The 14,905-nt window shown below is 34.0% G+C and overlaps 1 protein-coding gene across 2 annotated transcripts in view; it reads right to left on the bottom strand.

Annotated features, from left to right (window-relative positions):
• LOC129298316 (BEACH domain-containing protein B) overlaps positions 1-12,990 on the bottom strand; it is a 60,172-nt gene extending 47,182 nt beyond the window's left edge. The window contains exons 1-10 of one of the 2 annotated variants that reach the window (XM_054936715.1): positions 12,750-12,990; positions 11,742-11,965; positions 9,601-9,664; positions 9,200-9,434; positions 6,005-6,181; positions 4,692-5,012; positions 2,751-2,973; positions 2,137-2,205; positions 1,299-1,757; positions 798-1,113 (exon numbers count right to left, since the gene is read on the bottom strand). In XM_054936715.1, the coding sequence (XP_054792690.1) occupies positions 798-1,113; positions 1,299-1,757; positions 2,137-2,205; positions 2,751-2,973; positions 4,692-5,012; positions 6,005-6,181; positions 9,200-9,434; positions 9,601-9,664; positions 11,742-11,860 (1,983 nt within the window). In that variant the 5' untranslated portion in view covers positions 11,861-11,965; positions 12,750-12,990. Of the gene's footprint in view, positions 1-797; positions 1,114-1,298; positions 1,758-2,136; positions 2,206-2,750; positions 2,974-4,686; positions 5,013-6,004; positions 6,182-9,199; positions 9,435-9,600; positions 9,665-11,741; positions 11,966-12,749 lie in introns of those variants that run through there. The other variant, XM_054936721.1, reaches the window with a different exon arrangement.
• Between the last annotated feature and the right edge of the window lie 1,915 nt (positions 12,991-14,905).

The raw sequence follows: 14,905 nt of genomic DNA, 5'->3' as shown, positions 1-14,905 counted from the left end.
CAAAGGAAGAAACACTGTCACAAACCTCCTCCCAAAGAAGACACAAGCATTGGCACAAGGGAACATATTGGGACAGACGGCTACCGGACTTTCAGCAAGGCGTGTGGCAGAGCATGTAGAGGCAGATGGTGGCCGGATTTTTGTGGTTGGCCGATCAATGGCCTCTAGATCTGATGACGTAGCACATGTGCAGAAATAAACCCCCTAGGATAGTGGGTCTAGGAGGCAATATTGGGATGTTGGGGACAAAGGAGAAAGCTACACAGAAAAAAGGGTTTTTAATTTTTCAAAGGAGAATGGAGAAGAATCAGAGACAAAAACCACTAGGGTTTGAGCACTTTAGCTCTGATTCCATGACAAATAAAGCAGGAGAAAATGTTCTCTGATATTGATTCCACTAATTACAAAGGTTTGCAGGGGTATTTATAAGAGTGCCACTATAAAGAGTAATAAATAATAATACAATCTCTAACTACCAGTACCAACTACCATCTAATAAATACAACATCTAACTACCGACTAATACCATTAAAAGAATAAAAAATAATGTTTGCATATTTCAACAAACTCATTTCAGCAAACCTCAGAAGACACATCGTGCATGCATTATAACATAGAATCTGTCAGAAACCTAATGCGAATCTTACAATATCAAAAACATAAAGACCTATTGCAACAAGAAGTGCTCACAGTAAATATGTGAAGGAATGAGTTTCTCAGTCTCCATTTCATGGGACAAAGGAAAGTTTTGCAAAAAAATATACCACAAAAGGAAAAAAAAAAAAAAAAGAACCAACCAAATTGTGTGAATTTCCATTAGACGTTGCAGCAAATTCCAGAAATGAAATTACTTCCATCTGTAAAATATTAACCCTGCCTTCTTTTGATATGCTGCTATTGCTACTTGAAGCAGAAAAAAATTCAGACCTCTCAGAGTATGCAAATGTCTCTCCAGAATTTTCCTCTGAAGGTACTTCAAAATAAAAGAAATTTTCAGAGAAGATAAGATCCCAAATACCCTCTTCTCGAAAAAATTCAAGTGACATGGGTGAAGAAGAAACAACGTCTTTAAATGCATTAAGAACTGCCTCCTGTAAAATTGTCACAAATATCCTGCAAACAAAATTACAAGAAACAAGATGCAAATTAGCACTCAAGACATTCCAATTTTAGAGCCATAATAAATAGTAATGCACATAACTGACAATGTTGTCAAGTTATTTTTTTTCCAAAAAACCCAAAGGAAAATAATACAAGTTTCAGCCCAAAGAAAAATTACTGCAAGCCATTGGCAATACCTTAGATGGCAAGGAAACTTATTGTGACTTGAGCAAGCTTTGATGCAAGGAAATATTGTAAGTAGAACCCTCATTACCCATTTGATTGACAGTTCACAATATACTGACGAAATTGACAAAGCTAGTCGACCAGCAAATATTTGGACATGATGAGATTTTGAACCTTCTGGAATCAGAAGGAATGAGCACAGTATGCTGCTCAGCTTAACAACATAGTCATTCCATATTATAGAAAATGAAGAACGGGTGGAAATGCCGCCAGAAGCCAAAGCTAGATCAGGTTTCACAAAATTTTTATTATGAAGATCCAGATCAAGCATTCCAAACTGCTGTTTTCCAGCCAAATCCTTCTCCTGCCCCATGTCTATAAGCATGAAAGCTGGTGAACAAAAGCTAGTTGCGAATTTATGCACCCTACCATTTTCACAAAGAAATTGCAGATTGTTCATATTCCCAAAGCTATATAATCGTCAAGGATCAGCTATGATTACATTATATCTGGATGAAAGACAACAAGCAGTCTATAGATTAAACAAATGAAAGTCGATTAACCTATAAATATGGATCCAATACACAGAGGATGACCATAAACCAACTACTACATGGTAACTAACTTGAGAAAGAAACAGACAGAAAAAGACATGAACAGATCTCATAAATCGTGTGTGCGTCTGTGTAAAATGTTTCACTGCTGCAGTAATGTCAATCTATCATATAATTTTAGATCACTTTCATATAATTTTCACATGAAAGAATCTATCAAGAAACCCAAGCTCTTGTATAAATAAAATCTGGAGACTTTCATAAGTTCACAACATGCGCAATAAATGAAGGATACACAGCTTCTCTCAAAACCTCAAGAGCAAGAACATGAAGCTGGAGAATTTTTTGCAGTTGTTTATTATCCCTGCAAGAAAAATGTAAACCAATTTCTCAAAGAGATAGTAATGCAGAGATATACATTAAAAAACAGAGAATATACCCCAAGATACACAAATACACATGCTGACGGAATGTTAAATACACATTCCTAAAAGTTCACACAAACTGACATGAATACAGTGAAAAATGAATGCATTTAAAGAGCCAAAAAAATTATTATTATCCAAGGTGTGCCTTTCAATAGGGGACTTAGTTTCTATTGTACTAGTTTTGTTGTTTCTTTAGTTTTTTTCTCTGTCTCTTGTACCCAAAAAACATTATTCTTACACAGAAAGCAGACTTACATCATGATGCAATAAAGCTTATCCATATGGAACAATGGCTTTATCAAGAAAGTCTAGTTGTTGAGTTATTTTTTTACAAAGCCAAACGTTGAAACTTGTAGTGATTCCTCAAATGCAAAATGCAGAACTTTTAATATCTACTATAAGCATGCAGCGGTTATCATATCGTACAAATGTGTCCAACCAAAAAATAATTGGCCTGATATAAACCACTTTAACAACTTGCCTTAATCCATCAACCCCACAGGATTTGCCATAAATTCTCATATAATTTGATGGGACTCCAAGACCATCCAACAGAACTTCCAGTCCTCCAATACTTTTAAAATGATTTTGACCCCGAGGATTTGCAGATAAGGCCAAGCAAAGTATTTTCAGGGTCAAATACTGAATTGAGTCGTCCATCCACTGGTCTTTCATGCTCAATCTTCTGATGATACGTAGTACCTCTGTGATAATAATTTTAGCTCTGGTGAATAAAAAATACATTCTAAAAGTAAACTAGCCAACAAAAAAGGTGCTAGAAACTTAAAAAAAAAGTGACTTCAACATGTAACAATGCTCCTCAACCCTTCAGCATATCTGACAGGAACACACCATTGAACAAGTAGACAGCATGAATGGGCGGCTCAATTAAACTTCAATAGATTTAGGGAGGCTAAAAACCACCTTCAATATTGATAGAGAAGGAATTATACCTATAAGACGTAGAATTCATAAAAAGTAGACTTGGAGCTCAGACAAACTTGAAACTGAGATATCTCAAAAATTTAAAATCTTTAAAAAAAAAATAGTAATTGCCATGTTGAATAAAAATAAATTAACATATTAAGTATAAGAATGATTACCAATATTTTTCCTAGAAATTCTACTTTTTATAGACCCAAACCACATTTGTAATTTCTGTTTTAACATGGCTGTGGAAAAAATCATCTTCGTCAAATCCAAAATAGTTATAGCAACATCCATTGTAAAGAATATCACTGGGCAGAAGTAAAAATATGGAGGCTTCTTAGATTTAAAAAATATGAATATATGTAATTTTACGTCTTGCTTTGTCTTCATCAACCACTACCGTAATAGAAAAAAGAAAATCCACAAGATTACTGAGAAATTGATTGATTATTTTCCATGACCAACATCAAACCAAAAGCCTGAGAAGCAAGGTGTAAGCTGCTGACAGTGCACCCAAACCTTGAAGTGAAATTTATTTATGCCAGTGCGCCTAACAAGCACTTGACAAGATGGTCCAAGAGGTTACAATACAATACCATGTCAAAAAAAAAAAAAGTCACCTAAGCAGCTTAGGCAAACAAATGCCAAGGCCAAAGTCTAAAGATTGGCCAAAGCCTAAAGATTGGCCAAAACCTAGAGTCATCAGTTTAGTGCCAAAAATAAATTTCAAACAACAACGACAACGAGAATCAAAATCCTTTACCACTTGATCAATGAGTCTTTAGACCATGTCAAGATCCAATTAACTTTTTCATCAATGGAAAGATTAGAAATTATTATGTATACCTAAATATAAGTTATTAGGCGGAGAACTCAGTGCCCATTTGACAGATAAAAGGCAATTTTTAACTTGTTACAATAAGATTATAGACCTCACTACCCAAAAAATCCTATTTTCATAACAAAAGAACTTTAGAGCTTTTACTTAAAAAGACAATTCAACATCACTGGATGCTTGGTTCCACATCTAAAGGAGTTGTACCATCTTAACCAGAGGTTTCGAGTTCAAACCCGAGTAGAGCGTCCACCCAAAAAGGTCCTGACCCGACTCAATCCAAATTAGTCTGGCTCTCATTAAGTCCCCTCAACTTGATGCACGGTAGGCCTAAGATATTGGGTGCTTCACACCAAAAAAGAAAGACAGTTCAACCAAGCACTTAAATCTATAAAAAGTACTATTTCTTTACTTTCACCAAGAATAGAAAATACATGCTGATTTCCTACTAGGAAAGACAATATATGTCTAGCTATGCCATACAACCACTACCAAGACAAGGGGGCACTATTACATGACTTGACCCTGATATGTCTTCATAAGTGAGCTTTGTTGATTATCCAAAAACCAGGTAACCCAATTTATCATTTCAAGCTCCGTCAAAAGCAATGACTAACTTCCACAATATGTAAGAACAATAATGGATGCCTACCTTACCTACTAACCAATTGAGACCACCAGCTTCCATCACACAAACAATAGCTTTCTGATGCCAATATGACCTTTCTTCAGAAGAAAGAACACTTGAACCATCAGAAGAGCTAATTGAAGCATCAGCAAATGAAACAAAGCCTACAATACTGCACAAAAACTCATCCTTTTCATCGATATTTGAACCTAAATCAATGAAATTGCAAATTATTGACACAACATATAATAGAATTTGTTGAAGCAGCTTGAATTTCTCCATGGTGAAGCTAGACAAACTTTCATCAGCTGAAAAGGTGCCACTTATGGTTTTCAGTTGAACAACAGCCGCTGAAATAAATTAAATAAAGTCAAAAACTAGAGTCCAATATTTATTAGTATATGTAACATGCATTAGAGAAAACCAAAAACAAATAAATTCAAGCGCAGGAGCTAGAACTAATCCATGCAAAGGGAATAATATTTCCAATGGTGTGTCTATAATGAATATGAAAAAGGAAAAGCAACATGAAGAATTTGTAATTATAATAACATTATGATGCAACCTCGGGATATGTTCAGGCATATAAGAGAAAATTAAGGTAGGGACAGGGAGTAGAAAAGAATTATCCAGCAGATCAGAATTATTATCCTAGGGTTCCAGCAAATGAGCATTAAGTCATCATGTGTTATAGGGTGGCTGTAGATTCAGTTTAGATGTTAGGATAATCTTTTGGCTTGCTTTAATATTTTGTTGTCGTTTTGTTGGCACCAAGGAAATGTTTTGAGAGTCATATAGAAGTGAGGAGAGTGTGGGTCTCTCAAACACCGGTGAGGGACCTGTTCTGATGTTGCTTTCTTATCTCTGTTGTAATCTTGTTTCAGTATTAGGGTATAGCGTTTTGGCCAGAATTGTGAACTTCTCTTTTGTCACATAGATTCAGTTGCTACGCATTAATATCAAAACTTCAAAATTTCCCTTAGTTGATCAGTTCTAGCATTTATTTTCCCTGTTAGAAATTTATTATAGAGCAGAGCTCTATCACATTACAATTTTGTAATTTTACTTTGCAATAAGGATAGTATAAAGAAAAATATCTTAAATTGAACAAAACACATTGGAGTCCTTCCATAGAAATAAAATCAAGAAAATGTGCATGCATAAACTGCATTAGTAAATAAAAAAGGACCATGCCATAACTAAAGCAACCATAAAAGATGGTTAAGGAATAACGAAACATGGTGACAAACCAAAATACAGATAAAATGAAAATTCACAAGTACTTCCAATCAATAACAAACAAACAAAAAATGAGAAAACGGCATCATGACATAAATGATACCTTTCATCATAGCTGTAATTTTTTGAATACCACCATAGTATCCAAACACTCTGCAATTGTATAATGAACGGGTGATAATTTTGAGAGCATCCAATATAGCAAGTCCTTCAGAAGCAATAAAAAAGTTGGTAGCTGCTCCAGTTAAGTCAGCTGATGATTGCTCCATGCTGGTGTTCACTGAAATCACCAGTAGGGTACAAAAATTATTGCAAACTACAAAAGTGCAAATGATTAAAATTGGAACAGGTCAGCAAAATACAAATAAATAAAAATAGGAATAGATCTAAAGAGAATAATTATTGGATAGTATGACCATCAAGAGCAAAAATGTCAGTAAACAAAATAACCATTTCTAAGCACCAAACGATATCCTGTATTTGAAGAAAATAAGTCTAAAAATATGTAAATTTGCAAATGATGCAAAATACTGATATTCCTGATGGCGGGAGTGCAAAAAAACGTAGAGACTTGCACATATACTTTTTTATAGAAAAGTTAATTACTTGATGAGAACTGAGAAGAGAAAATATTGGCAAGACCAGTGCCCAATTATGGATCCATTAGCTAAATGATTTATCATTTGTTTAGAAATATTTCTTAAATTTATTTGTTGCTACTTTATTGGGCCTAATTACTACTGGGTCAATATATCTTGAAACCTAAGGGCTTGTTTAGATAACCCTCAAAAGTACATTCAAATCACACAAGGAATGTGCTTTTGACAAATTCAACAAAGAGTTTGATCCCCAAATGGACTTTTGCCAGGTGTAAACAGAAAAACAAACACACTAATTTCATTTTGATTAATACATGGAGATGTGCTTCAGCCATTGCTAAGAAGGTGAGGTGCATGCCAACAAAGGAACCTTCTCTAAAGATTTCTCTATGGTGGTAATGCCACAAATGCACAGCTCTTCAATTCCTAATGCAAACCCAATGTTGTTGACTTACACTGATGCTTACTGGGGACAGGTTAAATGCAAGTAATTACCTACAGCAATCCCAATCATTGCTCATGTATGTCCATGGAAAGGGGAAGGGGAAGTATCTTACATGAGAAGCAACGCAGTGTGACATCAAAGACCCAAGGCATGAAACTTGGGCGGCAAATAACAAACATGATCATATCATGGATGCTGAGTTCCATGAATCTTGAGATCAGTAAAACGTATTTTCTTGCAAAGGCAGCAAAAGAGATCCAGGACACAGCCAGAATGATCTTTGTTTTCATTTATCCAAATATTAGAAAAATAAGGCTCCCTCTAATAAAAACCCTTTTATCAGGATTGCATTACAAAACAAAATTAATAATAAAAAAATATTACCATAAATTTGGAGGCCCAATACAGCTAATTCTCCTTATGTTTGTATGATGTGATTCCATGCTTCAAAAAGAAAAAATCATCTGTTTTTCCATTGTGATGTGGCCAGGCAGATTTGGAATAGGCTTTTTAGTAATTTTCACGAGCATTGGGTATGCCTGGCATATTTGGAGGACGTTTTAGCTGCTATGCTCACTGGTTTTGGAATATAGGAGCAGAAAGCTCTTTCGTTGTGTGCTATCTTGGCTGGTTTGTGGCATCTTTGGTGAAAAGGAAATTCAAGAGAGCTCAATCAGAAGATTTTGTCTTTGCATTTGATTTGGAAGAGAATCACTTTCATGGCCTCCCAGTAGGTTTTACCAAAGGGTCTCTTTTAGCAGTTTTCCCTTGTGGATTTACAAAAGGATTGACAGCTCATTCAAGTTAACAAGTCTAACTTTGTATTTTATTGTTTTGGGATGACCTCTTGTCCTTGGCTTTTAGTACTGATCTTCTCCTCCATTCAATAACTTAAGGGCCTGTTTGGTTAATGGAATTGATTTTGAAGTGGAAATGGGATGGAGAAGGAAATGGAGGTGGAAGAGGAAGTTTAAGTGGGTTTTAAAAATATGTTTGGTATGCACATGGAAGTCTAATTTATTTTTTAAGTAATATGTGTATTTTAAATGTGAAAAATACTAAAATACCCTCCAAAATTCAAAAAATACCTCAACCATCAACAGAATCAACCACCAGCCAAATCTCTGCACAACTTCGTCACCAGAAATAATCCAGTATAATCAACAGATCAAAAACAATATAGAAAAATCAATAACCACCAAAAACAATCAAACGCCACTAACCCAGAAACAATCAAAGGCTACTAACACAATGAGTTCTACCACCTTAGATCTTGATGGCAAAGCCTAAAGAAGATGGATGCAAAATTACAAGCCTTGAAGACTACTGCAGAAATTGTGAGCCTCATGGAATTTGATGACCAAAATAGATACAAGATTCATGGAGGGACACTAGAACCTAGAGATCTGCAACTTGGTTGCTTGAACTTAGAGATTTGGAAGAAGATGAAGAACGTCACAGTCAAATCAGAACCTAGATCTGGAAGAAGATTGTCACCATCAAATCAAACCCAGAAATCTTTGATGCTGTCAAACTCCACTACTTTAGATCTATTGAGTATACACCATGGGTTATCCCTTGACCATCCTCTCGTGATCATCAGTGAGTAAGCAAACAGTGGAGGTCCTAACTGGGGAGGGTTGAAATGAGGAGACGATGATGACTAACAAGTTTGGAAGAAAGAAATGAGAAGGGCAAAAATGTCAATATAATGAATGAGCGAGGGCTTGATGGTAAAATGGACACACTTCTATGGAACTCTTCAAAATTCTTTAGCAAAGGCCATGGAACCTAATTCTGGCCTTTTTGGTCGAATTGGATTCCACATGGAACCAAAATGTGGCATACCAAACAACTTAAACTTGAATTCCACCTTCAATTCCATTTCCATGCTTCCTAATTCCAATGTGCCAAACAGATCTAAGTCTTCTACCAAAAAAATTTAAGCACTTCAATCCAAAAAAAAGACTTTACATTAGGAGTCTTGATCCTCCAAAAAAGATTCTGATTAAGAAACGCATTGTTGCTTTGATGTCACATTAAAACAAGTAGAAAACCAAAGAACTAAAATTTCTATTCTATTCATGGTGAAAAGTTCCCATTCTCCTATCTGCCTACGAAGGAACAAGGAAGGAACCAAGGATTTCTAACAATGCCTTATATGTTGTATCACATCCATTACCTCCTTTTCATGAATGACACTTTATAAATAATAATAATAATAATAAGACAATCATGATTTTTGCTAACTTACACTCGGTAACCAGGAAGCTTAACTGTGTAACCTCCTCAATCAATATCCTGATCACTTCAGCAGGATGCCCAGCTATGCATCCCACAATTACGTCATCAGAAGATGGTGAATTATCGGCATATTGGAAAGTAGTTGAAGCACCTTCTGGTATTTTGCCTGAATTTACAGGTACCCAATCCTTGTAAACAAGCAGAAACTGCTTGAGGAAAACATGAAACATCCGCTTTTTCTCCACCTAAAACAAGGTCAATGAGATATGAAAAAATTAATCAGCAAGCATTTAGCGTTGCAGGAAAAACAGAGAACGCAATCATTTAGCATCACTGTTAACTACCGGAGAACCCCACAATGCTAGGAGAAGCTTCAGCAGCTTGCATATCCAATAATAAATCTAAGCATACCTTATCATCAATTTTCTCATATCTCTGCCAAAGAGAATTTACAATTGCCTCGTCACCAGCATCACTGGAAAAAAAAGAAATTCAAAAATTACAGGAAACTTGATTAAAGGATTCATGCTAACAAATTTGGAAGGTAAAAAGTCTACAACATCTTAGTTTGAAGAATATACATTCGCATAAAAAGTAATTCGTCTGCCATAACAATTTGCACCACTTGTAGTTTTACTACAAAATGGAACGGGAGTTACTAATATTAAACCTATCCTTAAATATTAACAAAATATAAGAGAAAAAAGTCAAAAATAATATCACTCCAAAGCTCTAACGTGGCTGATATTTCCCAAATAATAGGATGAGAAATTGGACACAATTTATCAATGCCTTCACCTAACAATTCAAATGTCATGTACGGGACACTCAGTGAAGTACAAAATCCAAGAAATTGAAGATTAGCATTGATACAAAAGAGACATGCAAAAAAGAATGGATAGTATCGCTTTTATAGAGAAAAAGATAGCAGAAATCAAGGTATGAAATTGCAAGATACTAACACTATTTGGTTCCTGGGGGAGGGGAGGTTTTAATGGAGGGGGAAGATTTTAATGTTTAATGTTACCTCGTTTGATTTAGGAGGAGAGGGAAGGGAAAATAATTATATTATTGACAAGCGACAACTACACCTTCCCCTAATTAAAAAAAAAAAATCTCCTATCTTTTATGAATAGTTAATAAAATATACATCCAAAATTAAAAAAAAAAACTCATAAAAACACAATGTGAGCTAAATTATAATTACATTATACAACTATAATATCCTCTTTTCATCCAAAAATATATAACTGTAATTATAGTTATATAGTCAATAGTTAATATATATGATTGACTATATAATTACAGACGCACAAGTCTTCTCCCAATTTTTTCCCAGCGTGAAGTCCACCTAGAAACTATAAATGCATTATCAATCCAAAACTATTAGCCACACGTTACATCTGAATCCAAAAGCTGCATCCCTTTAGGACTGAAAAAACCATGTACAAATTTACATAAACCTGTATACTATATTCAATGTTGGAATATGACGTCTTGGGCCCATAAGGTTAAGCCCAAACAAGTTAGGGTTAAAGAGATACAAGTCTGCCGTCTTTAGCCTCTCATTCTTTCCTGTTATATCTTATTAATTAGATAAGACTCTGATTGATCTTGTAATATTTCTTTGATTGTACCTTGATTCTAGGGATTAACCGAAAGTGCTCTGTGGTTAAACCTAGATAAATACCCTAGTTGTAAATAGAATAATTATATTTTGCCCAAATTCTTCATTCGAAATACACAAGCATTATCTATCCATGGTTGGGACACTATGCAAGTCGAGACAATGGACACTGCGCAGGCTGGAACAATGGCACAAGAGAACAGTAGGGTCAAGGATGATAAAAAATGAAGTAGATTAGGTTTTATTTGGGGAGAGGTATTTTTGGATTATCAAAATGTGGAAGGGGTAAACTAGTCACACTACAACAAAATTATACCACTCCCCTCCATAGCACTCATTTTGGAGGGGAGGGAAAATGTCAAGAAAATTTTCCCTCCCTTCCCCCCTCATTTTCACAACCCGGGCAAAATCCCTCCCCTTTCCTCCCCCGTCCCCCTCCCCCTCCCCTGAAACAAACAGGGTGTAAGGCCCCCAAGCCCAACCTCAAAAGTTGAGTATTGGTTCTCCCTCACAAACACCAAAAACATGTCCTGATCTCCCTAGGTTAGTGTAAGCATGATAACAATCAGTCTATATATTCAACAAAGCATATTTTGCTTCTATTGGATACTTTGTAGTTATAGCTGATCGTGCAAGTTCTAGAATTTCTTAGACAACAGACATTCTAATTAAATGTTAAGAAGATGTCCATGACAATTTGCAAGCCACTTGGAACACACCAATTTGCAAGTAATAAGAAGATAAGTTGAGCTCCTTTACATAAAGACGAAATTATATACATTGAACCTTGAATAAATTTGAACGATGGCTAAGTATTCAAATTGTTCTAATGGATGCAAAAATTGTGCTTTGTTAAATCTAATTCTTGTAGCAATAAAGAAAACTACTCGAACAAAATAAGATATAAGAGTGTACACCCTGTTACCTGAAGCGGATTTTGGGTACAGGAGGTGTAAATTTTTTTGCTTGCAAACCTGAAGACTCCTCAGTATGCCCACTGGAAGTTCTCCGGATAAGGTCAGCAACGCCCTTAACAATGTTCATCCTTCCTCAGCGAGGTTTATAGAGCATCAGAGATTTGTGATCCAGGTAGTAAAAATGCAAGTAAACGCAAATGTTCCAGCCATCACTTCCACCAACCCCAAATCCCTATTGTAGAAATAAAGCATAGCATTACACAGTGAAATCGAACCAGAAAAATAAGGGTATGCAACAAATAAGCATCGATAACAATATAATGAAGCTCCGCCACATGTCATCATCATCGTCCTCCTCATGGTTGTCATCATCAGCGCAGTAGTAGTAGCTGCAGCAGCAGCAGTAATAATCCAAGCTTGACGTTAATGTGATTAAAATTTGAGGCAATGGGGTTTCAATATGAAAGTGAACAAAAGAACACTGAAAAGCTTACTCCAAAGCAGCACGGCACCACAAATAGATTAATCAACTTTAGCATTCAAAAACAAGACGAAGTTTTCTGGAGCTCAAAATGAAAGGACGATGGCATGGTCAGTTGATCTCGGTTCGCATACCAAGATCCCTCTCCCCGCATTTTCATTAGGAATGAAAAATGAAAATAAAACGAAAGAACTGAACAAGCAACGAAATATCATGTTCAATTAATTCATCCCATTTCTGGTTCTGACAAGCTTAAAAAAAAAAAAAACCGTGATACTAATTCGCTTTGAATTAAAACTCATTGCTGATGATATAGAACTACTAAATTAAAGGCGACAAGCAAAATATATATATATATATATATATATCAAAATGCGATTTATTAATTCCATGTATTTGAAGAATATAATTTAACCTGCTTGCGCAATAGCATTAATATAATTTAGAAAACTAAAAAAATAGTTGCACTGAACGAGCTTATCGTTGTATGATTCTTGCAGCGTGTTAAACCTAAATCCAAATATGATGAAGGTACCTGGAGATATGGAGTGACTGAAGCTCCGTGGAGTTCTAGGGTTCACGATTGGAGATCAGGATAGGAATTCTCCAAAAACCTTTTCCCCCCCTTTTTTTAATGATAAACCAGAGAGATTCCCCGAGCTTCTTTAGTGGCGTCGATCATGGATTGAGAAGGATGCGTGCAAGACAGGGAAATCCCGGCAAACCCTTTGGTTTCGATGCTGCTTTGGGTTTTACAAGCGTCGCAACGATTTTACCAGACTAAAATTGAAAAGTACATTTGCCATGTGAAAAGTGCATCCTCACATCTTAAATATTGAAAATTGTTTGAATATAATAATAAAATTTATTTTTCAAACGTACTTTTTAAAATAATTTAAATGTAAATTCAGCAAAGTAACTTAAAAAAATAGAAAAATATATTTTAAAAATAAGATATTATTTAATCATATTATCTCTTTAATATATTTTTTATAAAAAAATTTTAATTTTATTAAAAATATAGTTATCATTTAAATAATAATAATTAGAGATAAAAATTTTAACAATATAAATTAAATAATTAATCATATTAAATTTTAGCATGGACGTATGTTCAACTATTTTATTTAATTTTTGTTCAATATATCAAATTTTATATTTTTTACTTTTATTAGTTAACATATCAAATTTAATGTTATTTAAATTTTTTTATTAAATAACAAAGGTTTGTTTAGTTGGTTAAACTTTTTAAATAAAAAATTATCATATATATTTTTTGGATCATGTTAATTTATAAAATTAATGTATATTGAACTATTTATTATATAATTTTTTAATATATAAAAATTTATATTTTTATTTTTATTATTTAAAATATCAAATTTTATATTATTTAAAATTTTTATCATATTTTTTAACATTTCAAACATATTACGTTTGTATAATAAAAATTATAAATCATTATAATCAATGTCTTATTTGATAATTATACATTCAAAAGCACGTTTCACTATCATAATTTAAACAACTTTTAATTTATCAAGTTGACTTTAAAAAAAATACATCCAAACACAAATTTCGTTACAACAATTACCTTTCATTGAATTAACTTTTATTAAATAAATTTTTGACAAATTGACATTTGGCCAACAAAAAACCAAACATGTACTAAGTAGATATTTGAGGTAATTAAGAGAAAGTTAGCTTATATAGTAAATTATGTATGGGTGTTAAATTATGGGATTGACTAAATAGAGAATGTGAATTTATGGTATTGGAATTTGCTACAAATGGGATAATGATGATATCATTGTTATATAATTATAGAGAATTCATTTTTGGCACTATTCGAGCTTGTGTGGAGCTTTGAAAATTGATATTGTAAGGGATAAACCTTTTGACATCTCAAAAGTTTGAGGTAATTGAAAAAAACTTAACTCATATAGTTGAATATTAATTATTAATTTGTTTGGAAATGGTTGATTTGAACCATGGTTGATAATTTTAACTATTGATGCATTGTTTGGCAAAATAATGAACTTGTGAATTGTGGCATGATTTTAAAAATAAAAACCTTTGGCAAACCATCTGTTGAAATTAATGATTTAATAAATGGCTAATCATTATGAAATTTCAAAAAATGCGACACTTGGTATATAGCATGAGTTAGGTCTGTGAGTATGAATTTGTGAACTTATGTAATGTGTTCGATTATTTGAATGCATAAACATGTGAGTTATGCATAACAAGATTATTGGTGAGAGTTCACTTATGGAGAGAAGTGGATGGTTAAATCCACATAGTATTGGCAATGACTGTTGGAATCGAGAACTCACCTTAACACCGACAATTGGAAATAGCCTTGTCCCACGGTTGATTTAGAATTGTCCTACTTGTTTTATAAGGGACTCAAACTTAATTAGTCTCTATCGATTCATGAGGAAGCTAGATTAGAGGTACGACACCATTGTTGTAATTACATTAAAGTGTGGCACATATAAACAAATAGGCAATTTACATCATATAGGTCAATTACATCATGACACATGATATTATGCCACATGATCAATGCAACCACTTTATATCCTTGCTTATATCTTCTAATTGAACTTATCAACTAACAACTCGTATGAGTTTAGTCCATTTGACTGGATTAGCCTCGCTCTTAATTGTGAGGGATCACCTGGCCAA

The sequence above is a fragment of the Prosopis cineraria genome, unplaced genomic scaffold, assembly GCF_029017545.1.
Source record: "Prosopis cineraria cultivar Desert tree isolate PC_DT_omini unplaced genomic scaffold, ASM2901754v1 PC2, whole genome shotgun sequence".
Taxonomy (NCBI): Eukaryota; Viridiplantae; Streptophyta; class Magnoliopsida; order Fabales; family Fabaceae; genus Prosopis; species Prosopis cineraria.
The sequence above is the reverse complement of the archived record's forward strand: the minus strand, read 5'-3'. Positions and strand labels throughout refer to the sequence as shown.